The following is a 25,539-nucleotide window of genomic DNA, read 5'->3' as shown; positions in this document are numbered from 1 at the left end:
ATTTTCTTTTTAGAAAAAAGCACTAGAAAGATATAAAATTATGCATGGAGAAAACGAACCATTTTTCTCCATCTCTAGTAACACTAGAACTCGTGGACATACAATGTAGCTGAATGTTGGAAGATTCCGGACAAAAGAATGTACTTTTTCTTCACACAGCACAAACTATGGAACTCGCTCCCACAGGAGGCACTGATGACAACCGACGTGGACGTCTTTAAAAGAGGATTAGACAGATTCATAGAGAACAAGGCCACTGTATATCAATGCCTGCACCACCCCTGCGCTCTGCCCGTCTCCGTTGCCGGAGCCCGTACACTTCTGAATACCAACGGCTAAGTTCCCTCAGAATTAGTCTCTCAAACGCCGCGAGCTTGAACTCTCGCGAGATCGTTAAGCTTATAGATTGCGCTCCCTCCGCCAGCGTCCTTTGAGTTGCATGTCGTCAGCCGCGTTGCTGCTGATCTGGCTTGGTCTGGCTTGAGCTCTTCCTCCCGGCTCGGGCTGCGCCATGGCGCCTCCGGATCTCGTTGACCGGCGTCTGCTCGCGGGCGGCCTCCTCCGCCTCCTGCTCTCGTCCGACTCGTGGGCGCAGCGGGCCTGTTAGTACCGGGGGAACCCAGTCCGGGGGCTGCGGGCGGCCCAGGAAGAGAAGGGAGGTAAGAGAAAGAGGCGGGCAGGAGGGAGGGCAGGCAGGCAAAGCAGCCGAGCGCGGCCTTGTTGTTTACGGCGCATACTGGGCGGGATAGGCCGGTCGTGGAACCGCCGCAGACCAACGGGAGGAGGCTGGGCTCGGGGATGAAAGGCTCCGGCGGAATTTATTTTGCGCGACACCTTCCCAGACATCTGCTTGGAAGAGCCTGAAGCCTACAGTATTTGGAAAATACCTGAACTCCCCCACGGGACAGGGCGGGACGTGGACGGAAGATGCTGCTTGTGGTGAAATCTGAGGCAACCGCCTCTTTTTCTTAGGGTGCCATCCTAAAAACACTTACTTGGGAGCAAGGCCTATTGCAGGCTCCGTGAGACTTGCTCTCGAGTAAACATGCAAAAATAGATTAAACGCGTTTTTAATCTCACTGCATGCGTTTTGTAAACTAACGCCTCTCCTTTCCCTGTCGGTGTTCAGCCTAACTATGCATGCCTACTCGGAAGCAAGCCAGATACTAATACTAATTTACTGTTTATACCCCGCCCATCTGGCTGGGTTTCCCCAGCCACTTTGGGCGGCTCCAAACAGAATATTAAAAACACGATAAAACGTCAGACATTAAAAACTTTCCTAAACATTGAGTTCAAAGGGGCTTACTCTCTGGAAAGCGAGTATAGGGTTGTAGCCTAACCTATGAGGCGGACCTGTTGCCTACACTTGTCGGTGGTGTGGCTCCCTCCCTTAGACACTTGCTTAGGGAATGATTGTTAGTGGACTAAACCTTTTGAGCCTACAGCAAAACTTATTTTCTTTGCATGTTGATGGTTGTTCAAAGTGATTCATAATAATATGTAAAGTGCCTCAACAGTTAGATGTTGTATACAGTTAGTATGTTAAAAGCAGCCCATGCCACTAGCCCTTGCATCCTCTCTCATTATTGGAGGAGGAAGAGAATAGGCTCACTTGGATTTAAACCGCTTGCTTGGCTGCAAGAAGTAGCAATTGTTGGTCTCTAGTGAGAAATGCTGGACAAGACTTAAGTGGCCATTTGAACTGGGTGCCTCTTGAAGCTGCATTTACAGCATCTGTCTGCTGTTAATTGCAACCATATGGGAGAATATGATGGCATGAGCTAGTGGGTGATTGTATGGCTGCTTTCCAGGTCAGCAGTTTATGCAGTTGGAAGAAGAGTAAAATGCTTAGAACTGGCCAACAGATGATGGTTAGAAAAATTAAATTACATTGTGGCATCTTATTTATATCTCACCCACTCTGGTAACTTTACTGCTGTGGAGACTGTATCTATGGCAAGTCTGCATTTCCCTCGTGGAAATACCTACCTCACCTGAATTATTTGATGCTTACCTTTGATTGTCTGGGTAAATCACCAGAATACCTTTTGAGACCATTGTATTTTATTAATTCAAAGGTAAACTACCACTGTTGATTGCTTTATATTGTGCTGGAAAACTTCCCATTACCTTGAAACCAGGTGCCATTGTAGATTACTTAGATGTTGATTGAGATGTGGAGTGTTCTTTGACCCTGTGTTGTTGCCACTGCAGTAGGAAGGTCCACAGTTTGAATTCTATTGTTTGAAAGCATACTAGTGCAAGTAGATAAATGGGTACCACTTCAGTGGGAAGGTAAACAGCGTTTCCATGTGCTCTGGCTTCCGTCAGGGTATTCTGTTGTTCCAGAAGCAGTTTAGTCATGCTGGTCATATGACCCGGAAAGCTGTCTGTGGACAAATACCGTCTCCCTCAGCTTGAAGTGAGATGAGCGCAGCACCCCATAGTCAACTTTGACTGGACTTAATTTATTTACTACTGCAGTCCAAGTATGCTAATTTATAACTTCATATTTATATTTTATATTTTTGCAAGTACTTGGCAGTCCAACTGAGTGATGGTTTCTTTGGTGTGGTTGATGTACATAGTGTCTAGTTGAGACCACTTCAAATGTTAGAGAATATTCCCACATAGAATTGTAGAGTTGGAAGGATCATCTAGTCCAGGAGTGGCCAACTCCCAAAAGACTGCGATTTACTCAGAGTTAAAAATTGGCAGTGATCTGCCCCCTTTTTGTGGGTTCAGGTTAAAGTTGTTGAGCTTTTATAAGGAGGAGGAAGGCCCGTTTTTTAAGAGATTCAGGTCAAAGTTGTTAAGCTTTTTTTTTTTTTTTTAGGGAGGAGGAAAGCACCGTTTTGTGAGGGTGCAGGGCTAAACTGTTGAGCTTTCTTAAGGGAAGCCAAAGTTGTTGAGCTTCTTGGGGGGGGGGGCAGTGATCTACCTCAAGACATTCAGTGATCTACCGGTAGATCACGGTCTACCTGTTGGACGTCCCTGATCTAGTTCAACTCCCTGCAATACAGAAATTCCACTCACAGCTGTCTCTGGGTGGGCTCAAACCACCAACCTAATGTTTAACAGGTAGATGAGGCATTTGAGCGTTGTGCACTATTTTCTCCTTTATGAAGGTTGAAGTGGCTTTCTGTCAGTATTGAATTAGGTTATTATGAATACAATTTTACTGCAATTGTAGACTGTCTTACTTTAGTAAAGATTTATTACTTCTGAATTTTTGTCAGTCTGTCTGCATGGAAGCTCGTGAGGATGGTTTGCTAGTTTCAGCATCAGCAACAGAATGGTCCTTTTTTGACATCTTTCTCTCATCATAAGTTGTGGTAAGCTCTATTAGTTTTTCTTCTTATAAAAACTTTGATTACAATGATACGCAGGCTGATTAATTTAAAATGAGTTAGGTCATAATACCTTTTCATTGCTTCATTATTTAAATCATCAAAATAAATGTTAGACATCTTGCTAGCTTTATAAGCAAAGTAAAATATGTGGAGCTTCATTGACATACTCTAGTTTTATTATAAACCAGGATCCTTGGCTATGGTGTAACTTTTGCAGATGAAAGTACCCTCTGTTTTTATTAGGTAACAGCAATACTGTTCTGGATTTCCATATAGTGAAACACCTGGACTTGCAATCATGGCTTCAAGACGAACAGATGCTCCTGGTAAAACTAATTATCTAAGTAAAAGTGTTGGGTGTAAAAGTGTCTAGTGGTAATTGTAACAAATATCATCAGGCCCTTTATTCAAATCTCCCAAGTCTATTTGTGTTGTCTTTATGAAGGTCTAGCTGTACCACACTAAATGCAGACACACATAAAGATCCGACTCTGCTCTAGAGAGAATTGTAATTGCGCTTCAACAATACATCTGTTGGTGACCTAGCATCTTATGGTTGCAGTTGTCAGTTTTCTTCCCTGCTAATGACCAACAACTGCTAACTAGATAATGATGAATTAATTACTAAATTGATGGAGTTCTCCCCTGAGATGAATTCTTCCATCTGTTCCTGGAAGTAGTTTTTCAGATTGCCTTCAGGATTATGTATTTCATGCTACCATTACTTGACTTTTAATTTGCTATTGAGTGAATTTATTGAAATCCGATGGTTAGTGTGCCTATTTACCTGATTATGAGTAAAAAGGCTGTTTGCCATTAGTTTGGGAAGTCATCTCGGCAGGGATGGAAAATTCTTCAGATTCCTATGAAATCAAATGATCATCCTAAGTACCTAAACATTTTCTAGCCTGGTTTTTTTTTAGGTTGTGTTTTCTGGGGTTATTATGTTTGAACATCTTTTAATGAAAAGTTGATTACCTTCCTGATCCTAGGTGTCTCATGTGGGAAAAGATTCTGAATAAATGCTTTAGTGCCAGGGCTTGGGTTTTAGTAATTCTGGACTAGATAAGTGCCTAAATTAATAGGCAGTAGACATTTTTGAGTAACAGTGTTTCTAGGAGCTTTGGCCTAAGAATTTCTTGCTCTAGTAGCACCTTTAGCTCTCTAATTATTAGTTGAAATGGATCAAGTGCATTGTTTTGATCAGTAGTGGTGAACCAGTGGCCAATGGGCTTCATCCAGTCCACTAAGTCTTCTCCAGTAGCCCCCAATTCCCTGACCCAGTGTGGTGCTGCCTTGAGATTGAGGGGGGCATAGTACACTAATGGAATTTCAGCCTCATAGTACTGGGCAGAGAGGTTGAAACTACCCTCACAGCTATTGTCAATTTCATTTTTCACCTTGCTTGCTGTTTGTGTGCGTGTTCCCTGGTATGCATGTGGTGGCTTGTGCACAGGTGCTCTTGCTTGCCTGCTATAAGGTGGCCATGCCTACCTGTGGCATGTTGCCCTGACGGAGTTGGAATACGGTGATGTGGCCTTGGGCCTGAAAGAAAGTTAGTTACATCACAATGTTCTAAAATCCTGTGATACTGATGCTAGAATAACATCTTAATGAAATAAGTGCTAATGTGATCTGTACTACTTGCTTGTATAAAGTTGACATTCTAAAAGTGCAGCCTACTGTGAAATTTTCATCTCTGTCCTTAGCTATTGAGCATGGCTCTGGAGGCTTTCTAGGAAAGATGTCCCAACCCATTGGAATGAACCGTCGGACATTCAGTTATGATGATGCCCTTGAGGATACAGCACCAATGACCCCTCCTCCTCCAAATATGTCCACCAATATCCTGTGGAAACAGCCAGTCGTCCCAGAACGCAAATATGAAAATATTTCCAAGGTATGCAGTCTCTAGAGTGACTATAGAGGTGGTATGAGGTGTCCAGTAAATACCACTTTTAATGTCCCACTGAAGACGTAAATCAACCACTGAAATTAACTGTGCTGAGGGGCATCAGATTTGCATTGCTTTGGTCTTCTGGGTGTATGGGGTGTTAGGGGAGGTGTAGTACCTCTGGTGGGAGATGTAGTGTGCTCCTTCTGGGGTACTTTGTCCACCTTTGGTTTCCACGCTGCACTCAGCTCTCACCTGTGGCTTCTAGAAGTTATCAGCACGTGACAGCCACACCCCGGGAAACAACTTTGACTGGCCGGCTAAACCAGGTGAGGGTAGCTGAGTGGTCTCAAACCCTTGGTGAGTTAGGGACTTCCCCTACATGTGAATACAGGCTCTGGCAGATTGAGTGGACAAGACCTATAGTGGGTCCAAGTGTCAAGAAGGCAGTTTCTGCACGTGCTGTAGAGGGAGGTGAGGGGCAGGTGGGGCTCATCCACCTAGGAGAAGGAAAACCCTGATCCTAAACCTCTGCTGCCTTGCAGGATATCTTCAGGGAAGAAAAAGCTAAGGGGTAAACCCCACACAAAACCAGAACGTAGTCCCTAATATGGTTGGTGGTTGGTTGGCACCTTGTACGCCTCCTTCTGGCAACTCCTGAAGCCAAGCTGGTACCAAACGTATGCTCTGCTTTCCTTTGGACCACTTCAGCAAGGCTGAGAGTAGGGTCTTGTTGACTGGGCAGCCAAGGACCTCCATACACATTGCCCAGGCTTGCATCCCTGAGAGGTCACTTCAGTGCTACTAACAGCTGCTTGGCTTCACTCCAGAGGCACACTCCATTTCTCTCGAGTCAAGCAGATGCCAATAATACAAATGCTCTATTGATACTTTTTATAGAAACAATTATTGAGGGAGAAACACTTATTTTCATTACAATGGCTGTAACTGGTCAGAACTGGTGAAATGTCTGACAAAAAGAGTGTAAGTGTCACAACGAAGAGCTGGTATGATTTTTTTAAAAAAAACTATAGATTTTGATTAGGGTTAAATGGCTGTGGGTGGGTGGCAAGTAACAGATTGTGACCCTGGATTTACTTTTCAAAAGCAGGGAATAAGCAGAAAGCCATAGTTGTCATCTTATGAGGAGAACTAGACTTGGGGGTTGGAGTTATCTTCTATGCAGGAGAGAATATTTTCACCTGTTTTCATGGACTACAGCGGATCTGGTTTTTGGTGAAAATAGGAGTGATCTCTAGCTTCATATAATGAATGATATTTTGAGATTGATTATTTGCTGGATGCAAGACCAAAGATTTCTAAATACTATACAGAATTAAAATGTTATAGATGAGAGGGTGGGAAAATGGCAAGAGCACCATGTTCAATCTGTACAGTTCAAGTATGATTCCAGGACTCCTTCCCTTGAGGATCAGGAGTAGTGTGTGAGATTCTCCTAAGGTAATTTTGCCCCTTTCTCCTCAACTGTCCCTGGCTTCCTCTGCACAGGATGAGGAAGGGGAGACTAGCATGCATCCATCTGCCATTACCCCCTCATCTTCCACTGAGACTGTGAACAAGGTTCCTGTAGTGAAGGCCAAGGCCACCCACATCATCATGAATTCTCTCATCACAAGTAAGAGCTCTTGTGTTCCTCTAGTAGGCAAGTTACCCTGGAGATCAAATTTTGCAATATTGTTTATTTCCCATTACCATGTGGGTTATTTTAATTCTCTGTGATATAGTCTATTCAGAAAGGCCTTCAAAGAGATTGGATCCTCTAATGGAAAGGGTCAAACAAAATGCTGTAAGAATGAATTTGATGCTCTACCTCCATATTCTGATCCTCTTTAGTACCTAAATACTAGCATGTAACCTAAGGGAAACAGCATGGAAATTTAGTTCTTCTTAAGTCCTGCAACACCTCATTATGTGTTTTGTGGTAGTGGGACTGTACTGCCAGCTCTTACTTGTTAGCTTGGCAAACTCATTCCATTTGTCCAGTCAATGTATTAAAATGAATGGCTGTGGAAGATAATTTGTTGGCACCTACGTATGTTTAATTGTAGCTGTTAAATCTTTTGGGAAAACTAAATACACACTTCCATTGAATTTACAGTGAATTAAACAACTTCATTAGGTTGCTAATGGTACATTTCCTCCTCCTACTAATGGGCAGATAAACTGGCACATAGACAATATGCTTGAATCAGCATGCTTTGGATGTGGCATATATATTTCACCATTTTGAGTCTTTTGTAGTTTTATTAATATTTAAAGATAGCCGTTACAATTGCATAATTTTTCTTTAAAAAAGCTACTAAAGGACAGGGTTGAGGTTTCTGCTCTGAATAACACTAGATTGGAGGAAAGCATTCTGAAGATGTTCCTCCTAAACCCTGTTGGCTTCTTTTTTGGGCCCAGCTTCTGATTATGTATGAATTTATGCTGCATTCATGAGAACATAACAAAAGTTGTCGCAGTAAAGGTTTAGAACAGGGATGAGGAACCTACCTGTGACTCAAGATAATGTGCTACTGCTTCCATCAGCTAGCCAATATGGCCAATAGACAGTAACAATATCTAACAGCACCTGCAGGGCCACATGTCCCCCATCCCTGGTTTAGAAAGTCTGGTTCTGGAACCCCCAAAATACAGTGAGCTTACTTGTAGGAAGAGCTCAGGGCAAAGGAAAACATTTCTGTATAACCAGGCCTTTAGCTGATTAGACAATCTATGGCCTTTTAAATGTGTTTGTGGGAAGGGGACTATTTATATTCTCCACCTTGTGATCTTTGGGTGAAGGGCTGTATACAAATTTAATAAACAAACAAAGCAATCCTAGATTATTTTGCTATACTCGTCTCTCTTTTTAACTTTAGTCCTGTCCTCCCCTTCCAATCTGCTGGAATGATGAAAGTTCCAGAACATTTTTTAACTGTGCTGTGCGTTGCTCTGGCGCTTTATAATAGATGGCTTAAAGAAATCTCCCTCCGTGCTTTATCATTTCTAATAACTATAAAGGCTATAGGATATTGCCTTTTAGAACTTGGTTGCAGGCCGTAGTGTTTGTGGCTTGTATGAATGTGTCATGTTGTCCATTCTAGAGCAAACTCAGGAGAGCATTCAACGCTTTGAGCAGCAGGCAGGGTTGAGAGATGCCGGATACACTCCCCACAAAGGCCTCACTGCAGAGGAGACTAAATACCACCGTGTGGCTGAGTCACTCCATGTAAGGTGTTGGGTCTCACTGTGCTTTAGTAGTGAATTCCTTAAATTGGTATTGGTTGTAAATTACTACTTTTCAGAACTAAGTGTGGAAAGTTTGCTAATAGGTGCCATTGGCACAATAGAATCAAGGATTTTTCCGGTTTGCATCCTGTTTCAGAGTTTGTGTTAAGAGAGCTTGAATCTAGTGCCAGTTAAATATAATGTATTGAGTTCTTGATCAGTACCAGTGAGGCATTGGAACTGAAAGTAATTTATGTAAATTATTTATTTCCCTGCACTAAAAGCTTAACTTTCTGAGACTAAACATATAGAATTTACTATTACTGGGAAATGGGTGCTATGCCTTTGAAGCGGAATACAAAGTTCAGTAATAGAGGGTGATGATTTGAAAGATGGTATGTCTGAGAGGTAGCTGTAATCAAGGCAGAAATGTCTCCATACAATCTTGCATGCAAGTCTCATTAATATGCTACATCATGCTTTTATTAAGCTTTACCAATGAAAGAAACAAAATTAAACTGTGGCTGCTCGCTGTTCACTTGCTAGAATTGGAAAGCTTCCAACTGTACATCTTTACCCTTTCTAACAGAACCTAAAGATGCAAAGTGGAGAGATGGCAAAAGAAGATAAACAGGCCTCTTCCGCCCAGTCCACTCCAAGCAGCACTCCCCATTCCTCTCCCAAGCGCACATACAGGTACATTTCCCAAGAGGAAAACAAAAGGCACTTAACTATGTGTCTAAATTAATAGGAACCCTAGCTTCCTTTTGGGTTTTGTGAATCCTGTTTGTGGAATCTGTCCAATGCTTTTTTGCTGCGTTTTTAAAGATACCGAGTCTTTCAGTTGTGGGTAGGTAATGTGGCTCACATAATTTTTTCCTAGATTTATCTTTTGTTGTAAACCTATGTGGAGTGAGAATTGTTCAGTTGGGATTAAATGTTTGTGGTAGTCAGATACTACCATGGTCTGCCTATCCGGTTTCAGTTCTTAATTGATTTGTTCTCTTCAGGGGTTGGTTTAGTCAGGGGTCCTCTGCATCCATCACTGGTCCTGAGCTTGCTGCCATGGATTCCGGTGGTGGGGATGGCGATAAAGTACCGTCTGAAAAATGGAGCTTCTTTGGACCTAGAGCTCTTCAAAAACACACAGATTCAGGTACAGCAACATTTTAAGAAAACAGTCTTTATGTATTCAAAAATATGCGTTCTTCCAAAAATACAGTCTTCAAAAATATGTGTTCATTTTACAAAAGACCGGAGTAGCAAGCTTTGGCTTTAAAGACTAAAGGAGAAATTAAACATCACACTGTGGTAATTGTTTTGTCAAGGCAAGCATTTTGGCTTGCCAGAAAGAACAATCCCCCCTCTCCTCCCCTTGCATACTATTCTAGGGCTTCTCCTGATGCCCCCAGAGCCAATTTTGGGGTGTATGGGAAGAGGAGGAGGGAAAGCCCCATAGCACAAGTGAAAGCCCTTGTGCAGGAATTCTGCTGATGGGAGTCAACTGATGTATTAGTTGAGCCCTGCTCTAACGAAGAGTTAAAATTATGAAGGGACTTAAAAGTAAATGGGAAGAATTTATTGTCAATTGGAATTGGGACTACAGAAGAGAATGCATATATCAAGGTGTGGCATATAGTAAAATGTGTGTCCACAGCTTTCTGCAGTCTATGGCATAGAACCTGAATGCTGCATTCAAAGGTCGGAAAATCAAACTTTGGATTCAGTCTTGTACCCGCCCCCCCCCCACATTATTGTGCTTTTGTAACAGCAGCGTTAATCCTAAATTTGTAGTTAATGTGGTTTTACTAAGTGTTAGCTACTAGTGTTTTGTTTTGCCTTCAGTCATATTTGATAGAGGAATGTCTGTTCCATAGTTTCCCAATAAGCAAAGATGCTCTGCCTACTTACTTCTTTTAAGAAAAAATGTAGTGAATATTATTCTGACTCTTTAACCATCTGCATTGCTCCTTTAAAGCTGATTTGCCAGAACTATTCCTGAATCTTCCAGTGACAATTAAATTCTGTTCAAGGCAAAGTTGCCATAGATTATGTGCAAAAAGCTTATCACAAGGGATACTTGAGTTGCAGTTTTAGGTATAGCTTCCTCATATGACTGTCACTATAGAAATACACAAATATCTTTTGTTGACAAAGAGAACTGCCACATGCCACATGGTGGTTAGTGCTTGTTGTTGTTTAGTCATTTAGTCGTGTCCGACTCTTCGTGACCCCATGGACCAGAGCACGCCAGGTTAGTGCTTAGAATTTGATGAAATGGCAATTGCTTACCCAAGTCTTGATTGTGCTGTACATCTGCACAGATGTGCGTAATGGTTTGCTGCTTTTGCCTTTCTCTTATCTCTTTTATATCCTCTTCTTCTCTCAGGGGGCTTTACCGTCCAGGCCTATAAGGGTGCCCAGAAACCAACCCCAATGGAACTAATGCGTGCCCAGGCCACCAGGATGGCAGAGGACCCTGCAACTTTCAAGCCTCCCAAGATGGACATTCCAGCTATGGATGAAAAGAAGCGGTCCCCACGTTCTCATAACCTCAGACCCCGGGACATGAATGTGCTTACTCCTACTGGGTTCTAGAAACACCTCCACTTAAAAGGCAGGATGATCTTGAAATCTGATGGACACCTTATATTATCCTAGGGTGTCTTTCACATTCCACACATACAGTTGACATAGGAAGGTCTCTTCTAGGTCAGAATTACAGACAGTGGTGAAACAAGATTTGGGCAACTTTCTGAATTTCTTGCTCTTTTTTTTCCTTCCAAAGGTCTCTTATGCAGCACCAAATTAATAACTATCTTGCCAACAGAGTTCTGACATGCAGTTCTGTGCTTCTCTGAATACCTAAGTTTTATAAAGGGAAACAATCAACTTATTGGACCTTTTTGGCTTGAATATTTGGGCTGCTGTTTGTGTAGACATCTACGTATTCGTGCAAGATTACTGAAGGGCAATGTATAACTTTCTAGTATCTTCTTTGAACCGTTTGAGGGAATCTAGCATCAACTGAAGTCTAATGTTCTGGTAAGAATATTGGAGAAATTTAGCACCATGCTTGAAAGTTGAAGACTCCCTGCTTGGCTATTTCTACATGTAAGAGATTCATGTCTTAGGGACTTAAATGTTTCAACATGAAAAAAATATCAGTACTAATTCTAGACTTGTACTATGAAATGATACTGTTTGTGAAGCCCTTTGCATCAAATGGGTTCTGCATACCATGAAGCTGGAGCCACAGTAGAATGGAAAAGTTTCTTCATTCCTAGAGGTAACAAAGGGATTTGTAGCTGTTTTCCTGGGGATTCATTTGGGAATTATTAGTAGCACTTTCAGGGGAAAGGATGTGAGATAATAACTATAAAGTTAAAGGGACAGTGGTTATGCTTATTTATATATTTCTTAGGGAGGAAGAGGAAAATAAGTCATTAGAGCATAGGGAAGATTTTAACCTAGCGTCTCACCTTAGATGTGAACATAAGCATTTGCATAAATTGTTGCTAATTTCTATTTGAGCAATCAGACAGTGGAAGACTTGATGTGTTCTGTGATTGCTTGAAGACATAGGGGGCAGGTACTGTCCTTGTCCTAAACTTGTAAGTCACCGGTTGGCTTTATAGTGATGAGATGGCAATCTTGAAATATCCATTATGCAGATAAAAAGGTCTTTTGTTTAACAGCATGTTTACTGAGAAGTCCTCACTAATCTTTTTTTTTATGTCCTAAATGGGATCTGTCCCCTTTCTGAACTATGTTGTTTCTACAGATTGTTGGCAGTTCTGCAGCTGAGTGACTTGGTGGTGTCTCACTCAGCTTCATCTTATTTCTTTACTTACATTGACGACATTAGGACTTGTGCTTCAATACCACTGTAGCTTTTTATGCCCTATTAGTCATCACCGTTGCTGTGTGTAAACAGTGATCCAGCTTTTTGTTTAGTGTTAACTTATTTTGTGATATTTTGTGTTCATGTCTCTGTGCTTAACATCTCTGCACAATAATAAAAAAACCTTAGAGAATGACTGTTGGGGATGTGGTTATCACTGCAATGGCAGAATCTGTCACACATCACTACGACTGCAATCTACATATCGGGGAGTAAGCCCTTTGATACTTACTACTGAATAAACAATTTCCAGTGTTCTTGTCCCTATAAATGTAAAATTGTCACGCCTCTCACTTAATAATTTATTATAAAAACTATATGAAACTCAAAACAAAGACTAACAGATCTGCATGACAACAGAAATCGCAGATCAAGTTGAACAACCTCTCCTCTTGTCCACCGATGAATACAAAATGGGGGGTTTAATGTTACTGTTAAAAATCGTTTCTGAAAATTCAGTGCTTAGCTGTTCATACTTGAAGTCTATATTTCAGCTCTCCAATATTTCCTGTGTTAGTTCATAGCAGCGAGAAGCAACTCTTGGAGTAGCTCAGTCTTTTCCTTTATGGGTTGGGGAAGTGGCTGCCCCAGAGTCAGAGAGAGAATATTCTGGAAATCTTCAATGTCGCACTCTACAGAATCTCTTTCAACAAGATCACTGTTCTGTAGTTTGGGTCTGGCAGCCTTGATAATCAAATTTACTCGTTCACACACAGAGCTTCTTAAGTGCCCTATAAAAAAAAGTAGGAAACACTTGACCGTAAGGGTTGTGCTTAACAGTGGGATAGGGACCTGTTACAGTTTTACCTGATAAATGCATCTGCAGGCAAAACAAGTCTCCCCCTCCCCATCAAATTCTATCCATTGTTGTGTTTGCAGGAAACACATTGAAAAATGCTAATAATTGGCAATTTTAAGGACCTACCATATATACTCTAATATAAGCCGAGGCACTTAATTTTACTACAAAAAACTGGGAAAACATATTGACTCAAGTATAAGCTGGTTCACCACACCACAAACCTCCTGGTGGGCCAGAGTGTGTGCGTGTGCATGCGCACACGGCAGATGGGGCTTCTCTTCCCCCCCCCCCAGCCCCTGCCTACCTAGGGTGCTGCTGAGAGGAGAGGCTAGTGGTGGCAGCACCGGAGGAAGAACAAGCAGCCCAAAAGGGCTGCTTTCATGCTGCTCATTCCGCTGCCACCGACGGACCCTCACTCGAGTATAAGCTGAGGGGGGGCTTTTTCAGCATAAAAAATGTGCTGAAAAATTCGGCTTATACTCAAGTATATACAGTAATAGATTTCCACCAGACAATTCTATCAACTGAGGGTTTTTTTTGGGGTTAGACATACCACCCCTCTATGCGTACATGACTTAATGAGTGAGCAAGACTGCGAAATGGCGCAAGTAGTTTGCTAGCTGACACATAACCTGATCAAGATATAGTGCTACTATGGAGACAAGCTAATGAGCTGTAAACAAGCTGCTCACCTAGGACTACTCGGCGGTAGCTCAGCAACAATAAAGTCAGTTGGTGAAGCATCTCATCCCACCTCTGCCATGTTGGTTCATTGTCCTGTGAAGAGATAGGTTTTAAGTTACTTTGGTTTTTAGAACGATTCTATACATTAATAACCGTTCTGGATGCAAGAGGTAGATCCATGTCTCTTAAAGAGGTAAACCCAGTTTGGAATGAAACTGGACTAGTATTAAAGAATGCATAAAAACAGGAGGGAATGATGAACACTAACTATTTAGTTCTCGGGATAAATGATGGAAAGGAACTCTGCCGTACCTGGTATGTCAGCTGCAGAGAACAGTGTTTCAGAAAATGCAATATCTTTTTCAAGGACAAGGGACGCAGATCAGGGGCTTCTTTGCAGCTGTGGTAGAAAACCAGCTCTAACACTTTGCAGCGCAAGAGGTGGCATTCCATACTGCTTAGGAAGGCTTCCCTGTGAGGAGACAACAATGGAACGATAACTTGTCCCTGTTTTACGAAGTTTTCTATACCACCTGTTGCCCAATAAGAGGTTCCTGTTTTTACTAATCTAAATAAAACCAAGGAAGAGCAAAATGAATCAACTGTGAAACAGTTGTACACCTGTCAAAAGCATACTGGAACAGAGGTATTATCACTGGCCTGTAGAACACTGGAAGGGGACATACTAAATTGATCTCCCATGGAAGTGCATGCCATAGCTCTGGAGCAGCACAGAGAAAGCCTGTGTGGGCCAACCTGACCACTAGATAAGATGGAACCTGAAATGGAATTTCCTCAGCTGCTCTAAAATTGCAGAGGGGCTCAAATGGGAGCAGACATTCCAAAGCTTATGTGTGATACAGATCATTTTGGGCTTCATATGTCAATGCCCTGAGCTAGCTCGAGAAACATACTACCAAGCAGCATAGCTGATTCAACCTGAGTAATGAGGCCTCACTGACCTGGTACCAATTTAACAGGCCAAGCCACACGGGAAAATTGGGGGGGGGGAGTTGAGTCCAGAACTGTTCCCAAAGCACAATCCCATCTGGAACACGCCCCGCTCTTTCAAAGTAGTAATGACAAGTAAGCTAAACCCATTCTTACAATTTGTGTTGGCAGGCTATAAGTAACAATGGCAGGCAAGGATGAAGAGGGCATTTGTGGCATAGCATCTTCTCTGCATTCTGAGGCTAACAAACTCATCCAAGAAAAATGGAAGTCCCGGGGCCCACAGTTTGCTATAGACACAGTAAACATGGTAGCTGTTTCCATGCACACTGAACCCTATCTGAATGTGTGTACTCAGTGGTCAGCAAGGCCTGCTATCCTGCTGAAGATGTTTACTGCATGAATAGTGGGTAATGAGAAGTGGGTAAATGCTGTAACTGAAGCTTATCTGCTTCATTTCACCCTGTTGTACTGAGTACAAATAGACTAATGATTGATACATAACTAATTTGTTCAAAGAAAACCTAACCGTGCTCTGCAGCAGGCTTCCCCAAAATGGTACAACCATGTTTTTGGACTACAAATTCCCACCAGCCCAAGCCTGTATAGCCAAAGGTCTTTGATGGGTGTTGAAGTCTAGTTTGAAGTGTAGTACATATGGAGGAAACCAGGCTGGGGAAGGATATTTCTATAAATACAGCTATGGAATTATTTTATAAGATGTTGCTTTAATTAGGCTGTTAATAGGTGATGATAAGCAATCAACAGAGAGTGAATTCTCTGTTTTCTACACTAAAAGTAGAAAACCTAAACAAGCTTACTTTGAAGTAACACCCATTTCATTTTAGTGATAGCCAAGAAAACATGCAAAGCATAGCCTTTTTTTTTATAAAAAAAATGCTACTTAGAATTTGGCATTAACAACATTGGAATAACATTCACAAATTAAGTCTGCAATCCTAAACTTCCTTGCTTGGGTGAAGTTTATAGCTGACTGGGTGGGATGTCCCCGCTCACAGCTTCTCCCACCAGGTACACCTCTGGCAGTGGACGTACATTTCCTCTGATTCTGTCCTTTTTTCTTTTCTAAACTACACTTGGAGACTACTGAAGGCTTCATGTAGGTTTATGAAGTTAAGCATGGAGTAGAAAAAAGTACATAGTGAAGTTCTTTTCCTGCTTATACTAGAACTTGGCATCTAATAAAGAAATAATTGATTGGCAATGGGTTCATGCCAGCCAAAAGAAAAGTATGCATTATATGAAAACTTAATTTCATACAGGCAGCCCTGTTTAGAGAAGCTTGTAATGTTTGATGCATTACTGTATTTTAATATTTTGTTGGAAGCCGCCAAGAGTGGCTGGGGAAGCCCAGCCAGATGGGCAGGGTATAAATAATAATTTATTATTATTAATTTATGGAATTCACTGTCAAAAGATGTAGTAATGAATGTTAACCAAGATTTATGTTGAAATGATTAAGGTAACTTAATGGAGCAGACAACTACCAGCAAATATCAAGTCATAATGGAGCTCCCAGATTCAAGAGGCAGTATACTACTGTACCAACTGCAAGGGAGCAACAGAGGGAGAGGGCTAATGCCTTCAGGAAGGTTCTCAGAAGCATCTAGTTGGCTGCTGTTGGAAGAGGCATACTGGACTAGATGGGTCTTTGGTATGACCCTGCAGGCATACTTGGTGGCTGTGATGGGGAATGTCCTGCCCACAGTCTAATTAGGCCCACCAGGCCCCCACATCTTGCCTGTGATACTGCTTCACCCAAGCCAAATCCACTTGTCCATCATCTTGTATAAACCTTTTCAGACCAGTGGGCATATTGGGAATCTTGCAGAAGTTCTGTGGATGCCAGTCACAAAATGCTGCCATATCTAAAGGAACTGAAAGGCAGACCACAAAATGCTGGTGGCACGCTCCCACTCGGCAACCCATCAACAGGAAAAAGGCACCTGTGTCTACCACTGCTGCATTTGCTGATAGAAAGAAGCTCATTGCCTCTCTTGTTCAGAACAGATGGGAAGGCTGGGTGACACATATCAGTGAAATACTTTTGCTGGCTCTCTAGATCTGCATAGGACCTTTAGTCCTCCCAAGATTAGGCACAGTCTCACCAAATACTTGCTCTTTGCCCAGAAACAGTTGAACATCCAGGTATATAATGAGTAGGTCTTCTGGGGGCATGAGGGCAGTTGGGCAGTGACACAGGGAAGGACAGAAGGATTTTTTACACACACACACCCCTTACCTGTGGCAGCGCTTGGGAATATTCAGCCATGAATAAAACACATTATCTACAATTTTACTGGTGCTGCAGTTTGGAGACTTGTCCACTTCTATTGCTATAGAAAGCATCCTCTGCAGGAATGCCACCTCCCTAAGTCAGAGAAACAGGAAACAATAGTGTTAATCATCTCAACACTACCCCACTGTAGTGTCTCAAACGTCTTGCTCCCAAACCAACAGAGAACCATCAGAACATAGCTACCATATCAGGGAAGATGGAAATTCTGATGTACAGCCTCACATGAGATAGAGCTGAAACGTTCAGAACTTGTTGATGATGATGTTAATGGGCATTTGAGTAGCAAGCTAATGAACTCCAGGCCTGTTTCAAGCCATTTTCTCAATGGTGCAGCTTCTGTCCAAATTGCTTCTGTTCTGCTGATAATCCACACAGCCATAGAAATGCTTGAATCTGCTTCCTATGGGGGTTGGTTAAGTCACATGATGTGTCGCAACATTTCTGGCCTCCATGAAGAATGTTCCCACAACTGCATGGAGTCCCAGCCAAATGAAAAATTCCACAGCAGATGTAGGGAACCCTTGGCCCTCCAGCAGTTGCTGAACTAGAACTCCCCAGACATCATGACCAATGGCCCAGAATGGCAGAAGTTGTAGTTTAACTACAGCTGGAGGGCCAAAGGTTATGCAAATCTTTTCTACAGTGTAAACATTAGTAATGGTAGAGAGGTCCAGTCCAAGAGCGGACTTGTATATTTTTTCTGCTGAATGAATTAACTTTATTATGGTCACAGACCAGGATAAAAAAACATATAAATAAAATAGCAGTTAGGATTTTTTTTTAACAGATACTTGTTAGAGCAAATAAGGACAATGAAACAAGCATAGGATAAAACATCTGAATAAAATACAAGATTAAATACAGATAATGGATGGATAAAAACTGATAATTAAAACAGATAAGAACTAAAAACAAACAAAAACACACAGTTAAAACACGCAGTTAAAACACGCAGTTAAAACAGTAAGAGCATAAGAACTAAAAGACTCGCAGTTAAAACAACTATAAGAGGCTGCAGAGTAGAAGCCTCTGAAATAGAGGACACTCACAACATTAGAAGGTAAAGGTACCCCTGCCCGTACGGGCCAGTCGTGTCCGACTCTAGGGTTGTGCGCCATCTCACTTAAGAGGCCGGGGGCCAGCGCTGTCCGGAGACACTTCTGGGTCACGTGGCCAGCATGACGAAGCTGCTCTGGCGAGCCAGCACCAGCGCAGCACACGGAAACACCGTTTACCTTCCCGCTATAAAGCGGTACCTATTTATCTACTTGCACTTAGGGGTGCTTTCGAACTGCTAGGTGGGCAGGAGCTGGGACTGAAAGACGGGAGCTCACCCTGCTGCGGGGATTCGAACCACCGACCGTACAATCGGCAAGTCCTAGGCACTGAGGTTTTACCCACAGCGCCACCCGCGTCCCACAACATTAGAAACTGATGTGCAAATATGGTTAACTTAAGACTTAAAAAATGAGAAACTGCTGATATCTACTGAAGACAGGAAGAGGCTCATCAGGCTCAGATCCCAGGCTTACTGAGATAGACAGACACCCACCACTATCAGTGCATCATCATCATCATCATTGAAACCAAATGAACTCAACCTACAAGAAAATCTGTCCTTCCCTAGTTCACCAGGGCCAAGGATGGGGTACTTGTGGGCCACCAAATATTGTTGAACTACATTTCCCATCCTCCTTGGTCACTGGCCAATTGGAGTTGGGAGTCCAACAACATGGAAAGCCACAGGTTCCCTGTTTCTGGGGTAGGTCATCCTAAATTGGGAAAGACATCTAGAAAACCACCTGAATAGGTAGGATTTTTGCTTTAAAGTATCTCTAGGAGGAAACCCCTCTCTACAATGTAAAGTGCAAGAGACAAAAATGTACATTCCCCTACTTACGTTTGGGACTGAAATCGTGGAATGACATCATCAGTTTGTGCAGTCTGGTTTAAGTGCAATTCTGGTATAGAGCTGCTGCTCACAGCTCTGGAGGTTTCTAGTGAAGGAATGGTTTTCTGCACGTGTCTTCTGTACTGCGTAACCCGTATACCCATAACTGCAGCTACTAGCCATTCAATCACTTCCCTGCAACAGAAACAAGAGTATTAGTGAAGGATGTGCTTGTGTGTCCTCTTGCCATGACCTCAGGTGCTTGTCTGTGGCAAGTGGTCTTGCATGTCACCCACATATATTTATGGACTTTAGTCTAGTGAGGAGTCACTAGTATTTGTAGTGCTTTAGGTTGAGTCTCACACGTGCAGGCTCTTAAAATCAGCAGTGGCCAAAGGGCACATGTAGCAGAGAACATGTGACAAGTGAAATTTCTCAAGCCCTAGTTGCTTGGCACACGGGAAGCCTCTCTAGATTAAAGTGATAATTACTTGACATTGTCGAAGCAATGGTCACAGGAAAGCACTGCTTTGGCAATAGATTTGTGCAGAGTTCCTGTTCTGGCCATCCTCTGGAAGTCATCCTCCAAGGTCTGGATCACATACTGCAAGAAGAGGAGTCGCCCAGGAAACTTTCCTTCCTAAGGGTACCAGAAAAAATTAAACACGGAATTATTTATAATAAGCCCTTGCTCCTCTGTATGATGAGCTTACAAACCTAAAAACCTGAGCTGAAACCGCCAGGCATGTGCTATTATGCAAATTATAGGCAATGTTAACACATGAATAAGACAAGAAACGTAGTCATAACCCCACCCTATGAGAGTCTTGACTGGATTGGCCCGTGCAGCACTCCAGCCAAGTGTTCATGGTAGCTGGGGAAGTTCATTCCTCTCCAGGCTTAACCCTGTAGATCTCTTCTGTTAGTATCTGCTGTGACCTATATAAACTCTGAGGCCCACCCATTTCAAGCAACCATCACCAGCATACAGGTAAGATGTTTTCATTTTAAAGGAGAAAAACAAAAGTGGAGATTTTCAGTATGTTGATTTCTGTTATTTCATGGGATTTTGGAATACAAACAGTCCTGATTGTAGCTAGGCCAAAATGGATATATCCATGAGGGTCAGGTTACACACGCTACTGGTCCTGTGTTTGAACAAGCATGCTTAAAACTTGGCTGCTTTTGGGAAATGCCAGCTGTGGGGCCCTGGTCTCAAAATACCTACTTGATCAAGATTTATGGGTCCATGTTGGTTTTCTAAAATCGCCCTCTTATCTGGAGGCCTCATAGCTGCTTTCTCTCCAAAAGAAAGCCACAAGATAATCACACTTGTTTAAATATCAGAGTAACTGTTTGAATATGTGACTAACGTCATGTGGGGTTTGGCCTTGAAAGATGTAGATACAGCTAGATGTTGGCAAGACTGAGGCACAAAGGAATTTGAAGAACTTGCCCCAAAGATATAAAGCAGATCCACGTGTGAGTGGAGACAAAAATAATAGCGTTAATGGCCCTTGCTCAGGAAAGGGGAATCTGCAGCCTTCCAAACGTTGCTGGAATTCAACTCCTATCATCTCTGACCATTGGCCATGCCAGGAATGGCAGATGGAGTTGGGAGTCCCACAACATCTGGAGGGCCACAGGTTCCCTGGCCCTGCTCTAAAAATAAAGCGCCTCATTCAGTAACAAGCATGTAGAGGAGTGGTCCATGCCAGTTTTGTGTAAGCACTTGGGATGTAGCCAAAACAACAACAGTTCAGTAGTGATAAATCATACATGGCATTGACCACGGAATGCCAGGTTTTGGGAACAGTAAGAACAGCAAAAAACAAACAAACAAACAAACAAACAAACAAACAAACAAACCCAGCCTGGCAGGAAGAGCATATAATCAACAGTAGTTGCATAGCCTGTGGGCTGTGAAGAATGCACAAGTTTCCTCCCTCCTCCCTATGTGCCCCCCCCCCCCCCAGTTAGCTCTGGGGGCGGTTAGAAGAACCTAGCACAGAATCTGGGGCAGAGAATCAAATCATTCTGCCTCTTCTGGCTGAAACACATTGGGCATTTACATTTTTTTTTTAAGTGCATTACAATTTCTTCGGCCACTTGAGGTTGGTTCTCTTTCCTGTCTTTTCGAAATCAAAGAGACCACAAAATGTCCTTTGGCAAGCCTTGATTTATTGACAGTGACTAAGATGTTCAGCCAGGTAATTTTCCTTCCTCTTTTTCTGCAGCAAATGCAAAGCAGTCCCTGCCAATCAGGCTTACTTCAAGACCAGTTTGTTAGTACAGGGTCTGGCATGGGAACCCTTCTCTTAGTTGCAAAGCAAAGGCTGGCAGAATGATAGTTTCTTAAAAACCACCCATCCCACACAGTGAGATGTAATCAACATACCTGCTCTTCTATTACCACTCGCAGTAGCAGCCAGTCCCATACCACAGTGTCAGCCCTTGCTGGATGAAGTCTAAAATTAAGAAGTAGGCCTGTTATACCATCAAATCTTTATCACAAACATTCTTTGCAATAGCAAATCAAAGACACATTTCAAAGCATCCAGTCTATTGGTTCCTTGGTGGTATTTTGTGAAGAGTGGCAATTGTTAATATGACCAACTGATGATAGGACTCATTAGTTGTATCCTGCCCTGGAAGTGTCATAAACACCTGCAGGATATTGCTTGGACCATTACTAGTGATGGCTCCTGTTATTAAAGCTCATGCTATGGTCCAACTGTTTAAGTCACTAACGTTTACAAGTAGAAGAGGGCATTTAGGCGTTTTGAAATAACATTTAAAAAGTATCAGATCTTCCCTTGCAGCAGTACCCTGCTCTTTTGTGAACCTTCTGGTTATTTGTTTATTTTAAAAGGTGCAAACAGAGACACTGTATTTCACTAGAGCAAGGCGACCACTCTCCCAGTTGTGCACATTCTTGATATTGTACTTACTGCCTTTGAATGGGGACTTGTAGCAATTATTTAACCAATGATAAAATGCAGTTGGGGTGCATGTTCTGACTGTATGAATAAGCTGCTATTACATACAGTTGTTCCATTGTAATATAAATTTGATCACTTAATCACTTAATTAAATAGCTTTTCCATGGCAGCTGCCTATGATCTTATTGTGAATTTTATTGACGTTGTTTTATTTTGTTTAGTCTCTACATTGGTCATTTTTTATTTAAATATTGATATATCTTCTGCCCTGGGACCACCTTTCAGTGAAGGGTGCTTGATTAACATTCATAATTAATAAAGAGTAGGCCTCACAGAAATGAAAAGATCAAACCATTAAAGGGCAGAGTATGTTTCTGCAAGTGCAGCTATTTATCTGTTTCCTTAAGCAATCACTTACACACAAAACTATGGCAGAATTTACAACACAACCACAAAGCTTAGAAAGAAAGGATTATGGTCCTTTGCAAGGCAACACAAAATAAAAGAATAGTAATTCACGGGATACATACGACTGGATTTTCATCAACAACATATAAGCATCTTTCTGTGTCTCTTGTTGCACATCTTGTTGATCTGAGCTCAAGAGAATCTGCCTGATCACACACGATGTGATCTCCTTTGGCGGGTAGTGCTGGGAGGTTACATAATCCATAAGGAAGTCCAAGGTTCCCTGGAAGAATTTCTCCTCGATAGTGCTGAACACCATGCTTAGTTTCCGGGATGGGATAGGCTGCTTCTTCTGTGGATATGGTGAAACATAAACATTGCATAACGTTCCTAAGCACAAGTGAAGTGGGACTGAAAAAAATTCTGCAGAAAGTTTTTTATTGCTATTTTCTATTACAGAAAATTTTCCAAAATGCCCCATTTCATAAAATTGGTAACTTAACATATGAATGCAATGAAAGGCAATGGATACAATACTAGTCCAATCTTAGATCAAATTTATAATTAACTTTTCTCAGGTGACTACATAGGAAGCAAATGCATGTATTTGTACAGGACTTCAGGCATCCTAAAATTAGTATGTTAAAAGGCAGTGAAAACTGCTTACCGTACTTACAATTTAAATAATATTTGGGAAAGTATGATGTTGAGTAGTTACAAATTAAAATACAAGTAAGTATTCCAATAAAAATAATTTCTGAATACAAGTAAGTATTCCAATAAAAATAATTTCTGAATGAAGATTTGAATTTGTTTGAGCATAAACGCATAACAAGTTTTTCCCCCTAATAAGGTATTTCTGTTCAACTGTCTTTGCCAACTAAGAGGGAGAACCCTTCTCAGATATTTAAAGATGTAAAATAAAAATGGTCTCCTCCTTTTTCAGCAAATATCTACTTAAGTAGTAAGCCCCACTGAGTTCAGTGCAGCTTATTCCTGAGTAGGCATGCATAGGATTGCACTTTCAGAGAGTCTTTCTCTTTCACACATGCTTATTTGTGAAGCTGTCAAATCTGTGCAATGCTGCGAGACCCACAATCAAGTTAAACATACTAGAGCCTTGGCTGATGTTGGACATTTCAGCCTGCATGACCTCATTCCTGCTCTTTCTTGTACAGCCTGGTTCTTTCCATCTCTTTTTATTCAGACTACTGAAGCACTGGTCTCTTCCGTCAATTACCTGTTCAGCATCTTTTTCCTGCACCACATTTTGGAAAAAGGGGTAATGTACAGGAACTCCCTGGAAGTACTGCAATGTTTTCAACCAGACCTTGATGTCGATCTGCTTCGTTGGCACCCAAACATCTGATTTTACAGCATTTGGTGCTGGGTTATTTGCCTCTAGAAAATGCTGATTAGCTTCTGCTAGAGATGGAGATGTGCTCATTGGCGAACAGGAGGGGATGGGGCTTGGGGAATGTCTCTGATGTAGTGGGGAATGCTGGGGGCTGGGCTCTTCCACAGACGGACCAGCACCAGGAACCTCATCCACACAGTCCAAGGGGGCTTGACATTCACTGCTGCTGGGGGTTGAAGAGAAGGAGAAAACATCAGACCCCACCTGGGGGCTTCCTAAGGAGCCCAGATCACTGTTGTAAGTGGTGTGGCTGCTGTTTTCAGAGTCCCCACCGTAGCTGGGGATGATGGGGCAGCTGCTACATTGAAATATGGGCTGCTTCTTTATAGCATCATCTTTGGGGGAAGGCAGCTCACAGTCTCTGTCCCACATGCTGATTGGCACATCAATTTTGTTCTCAGCGCTTTTAGTGGTGAGGATTTTCGGACAGCACACCGAGTGCATGCTGACTGGAGTAGAGTGCTTCAGGTCCTGAATCCCACTGCAACTATCATGAAGAGGGCTGATCATGTCATCTTCAGTCCCCGTCAGATCGATTACAGTGATTTCATCCCCAGTGAGATCAATGATCTCCTACAAGGAGAGAAGGGGTGGGGGTCAGGGGTGGGAGAAAGAAAAAGATTTACATCACTGCATGACACAGCTTTGACTAAAATTATAAATCCTAAATGGTTTGGGGGCACACCCTGGAAATTGTAGAATCCCCCCCCCCCCCCGACCAGTCAATAGCACTTATCCTATGCCAATATTAGATGGTGGGGTAAATGGAGAAAAGTTATTGGCAACAGTGGCTGCACAGCTCCCACAATTATCATGGAGATTCATCCATGATAAAGCCTGAATATATAATTGTGGAACTGCAGCAAGATCTTCTGGTTTTGGATGGACTTTGCTGACACCCCACAGACATGGGTCTCAGCTGTTAGTATTTATTTATTGTATTTGTTTCCCAAGGACCATGTACCTCAATTAACCCATGGCAAGAAGTTTAATTAGTTTAATTAGTTTAATTAGTTGCATAATTCATCCCATGACAGAAACAGCAGCAGATAGCTCTCTGCAACCCTTCTCGGTCTGTGCTGGCCACCTTTTTCCAGTACTAAATCATACAAAGCTCATGCCTCAAATGCATGGGTTTTGTATTTTGATAGTATTAAAGTATTATAGTATTGTGATCGTATTAAAGACCCTGATGTTGGGAAAGATGGAGGGCACAAGGAGAAGGGGACAACAGAGGACGAGATGGTTGGACAGTGTTTTCGAAGCTACCAGCATGAGTTTGACCAAACTGTGGAGGCAGTGGAAGACAGAAGTGCCTGGCGTGCTCTGGTCCATGGGGTCACGGAGACTAAACAACAACAGCAACAAGTATTAAAGTAAAAAACCTCAGAGGGAATTTACATAGGCGAAAAAGAATGCCAGTGGTGTGTAATCTCCTGCTTATCATGCTTCTGTCCTGTAAAGGAATCAAACCTGTGACCTTGGCATTATCAGCACCATGTTCTAGCCAACTGAACTACCCACAGGTGCTCAAAGCAAAACTTTTTCTCTAATTAATGCATTTAGACACCCATACATTTCCTTATCATGTGGCAAAATCAAATGTTCATATAAACGTGACAAACGGGAGTAAAGAGAGCCTTGTGAACTGGGATAGAGAGATGTACTGCTGTCCTGTTTGCCTAATGCTACCACTCTGGATAATGACTACTGTTGGTGATCACTTCAAAACTTAGTCA

At 42.2% G+C, this 25,539-nt stretch overlaps 2 protein-coding genes across 12 annotated transcripts in view; one reads left to right on the top strand and one right to left on the bottom strand.

The window, feature by feature from the left end:
- The first annotated feature begins 406 nt into the window (after positions 1–406).
- On the top strand, positions 407–12,518 carry KIAA1191. Of its 4 annotated transcripts, none has more exons than XM_083726317.1 (10): positions 428–659; positions 2,353–2,492; positions 3,243–3,338; positions 3,600–3,682; positions 5,066–5,256; positions 6,760–6,886; positions 8,358–8,482; positions 9,071–9,177; positions 9,492–9,637; positions 10,871–12,518. In XM_083726317.1, the coding sequence occupies exons 4-10, from the start codon at positions 3,655–3,657 to the stop codon at positions 11,077–11,079; spliced, it is 933 nt and encodes a 310-aa protein (XP_083582443.1). In that variant the 5' UTR covers positions 428–659; positions 2,353–2,492; positions 3,243–3,338; positions 3,600–3,654; the 3' UTR covers positions 11,080–12,518. The 4 variants fall into 4 exon arrangements, with proteins under 4 accessions (XP_083582442.1, XP_083582443.1, XP_083582445.1 ...); XM_083726319.1 differs by having other exon boundaries at positions 2,353–2,748; positions 2,806–3,338; XM_083726316.1 differs by lacking the exon at positions 2,353–2,492 and having other exon boundaries at positions 407–659.
- A 163-nt stretch (positions 12,519–12,681) lies between these two features.
- Positions 12,682–25,539, bottom strand: part of SIMC1 (SUMO interacting motifs containing 1) — a 23,455-nt gene continuing 10,597 nt past the window's right edge. For all 8 annotated transcript variants that reach the window (XM_083726277.1, XM_083726276.1, XM_083726278.1 and 5 more), the window contains 9 exons: positions 23,624–24,373; positions 22,506–22,735; positions 21,432–21,501; positions 19,525–19,673; positions 19,043–19,228; positions 17,086–17,214; positions 14,184–14,343; positions 13,880–13,964; positions 12,682–13,116 (listed from right to left, as the gene is read on the bottom strand). In XM_083726277.1, the coding sequence (XP_083582403.1) occupies positions 12,899–13,116; positions 13,880–13,964; positions 14,184–14,343; positions 17,086–17,214; positions 19,043–19,228; positions 19,525–19,673; positions 21,432–21,501; positions 22,506–22,735; positions 23,624–24,373 (1,977 nt within the window). In that variant the 3' untranslated portion in view covers positions 12,682–12,898. The remainder of the gene's footprint in view (positions 13,117–13,879; positions 13,965–14,183; positions 14,344–17,085; positions 17,215–19,042; positions 19,229–19,524; positions 19,674–21,431; positions 21,502–22,505; positions 22,736–23,623; positions 24,374–25,539) is intronic.

Source organism: Podarcis gaigeae (assembly GCF_964106915.1).
Source record: "Podarcis gaigeae genome assembly, chromosome: 2".
In the NCBI taxonomy this organism is placed as follows: Eukaryota; Metazoa; Chordata; class Lepidosauria; order Squamata; family Lacertidae; genus Podarcis; species Podarcis gaigeae.
Note: the sequence above shows the minus strand (reverse complement) of the source record. Positions and strands in the feature narration are given on the sequence as shown.

Excerpts from the sequence above, each read along its gene's own strand:
- KIAA1191 (XM_083726316.1), top strand. The coding sequence starts at position 3,655 with ATGGCTTCAAGACGAACAGATGCTCCTG. Across the intron at positions 5,257-6,759 it reads AATATGAAAATATTTCCAAG|GATGAGGAAGGGGAGACTAG; the intron begins GTATGCAGTCTC and ends TCCTCTGCACAG. Across the intron at positions 9,638-10,870 it reads TCAAAAACACACAGATTCAG|GGGGCTTTACCGTCCAGGCC; the intron begins GTACAGCAACAT and ends TTCTTCTCTCAG.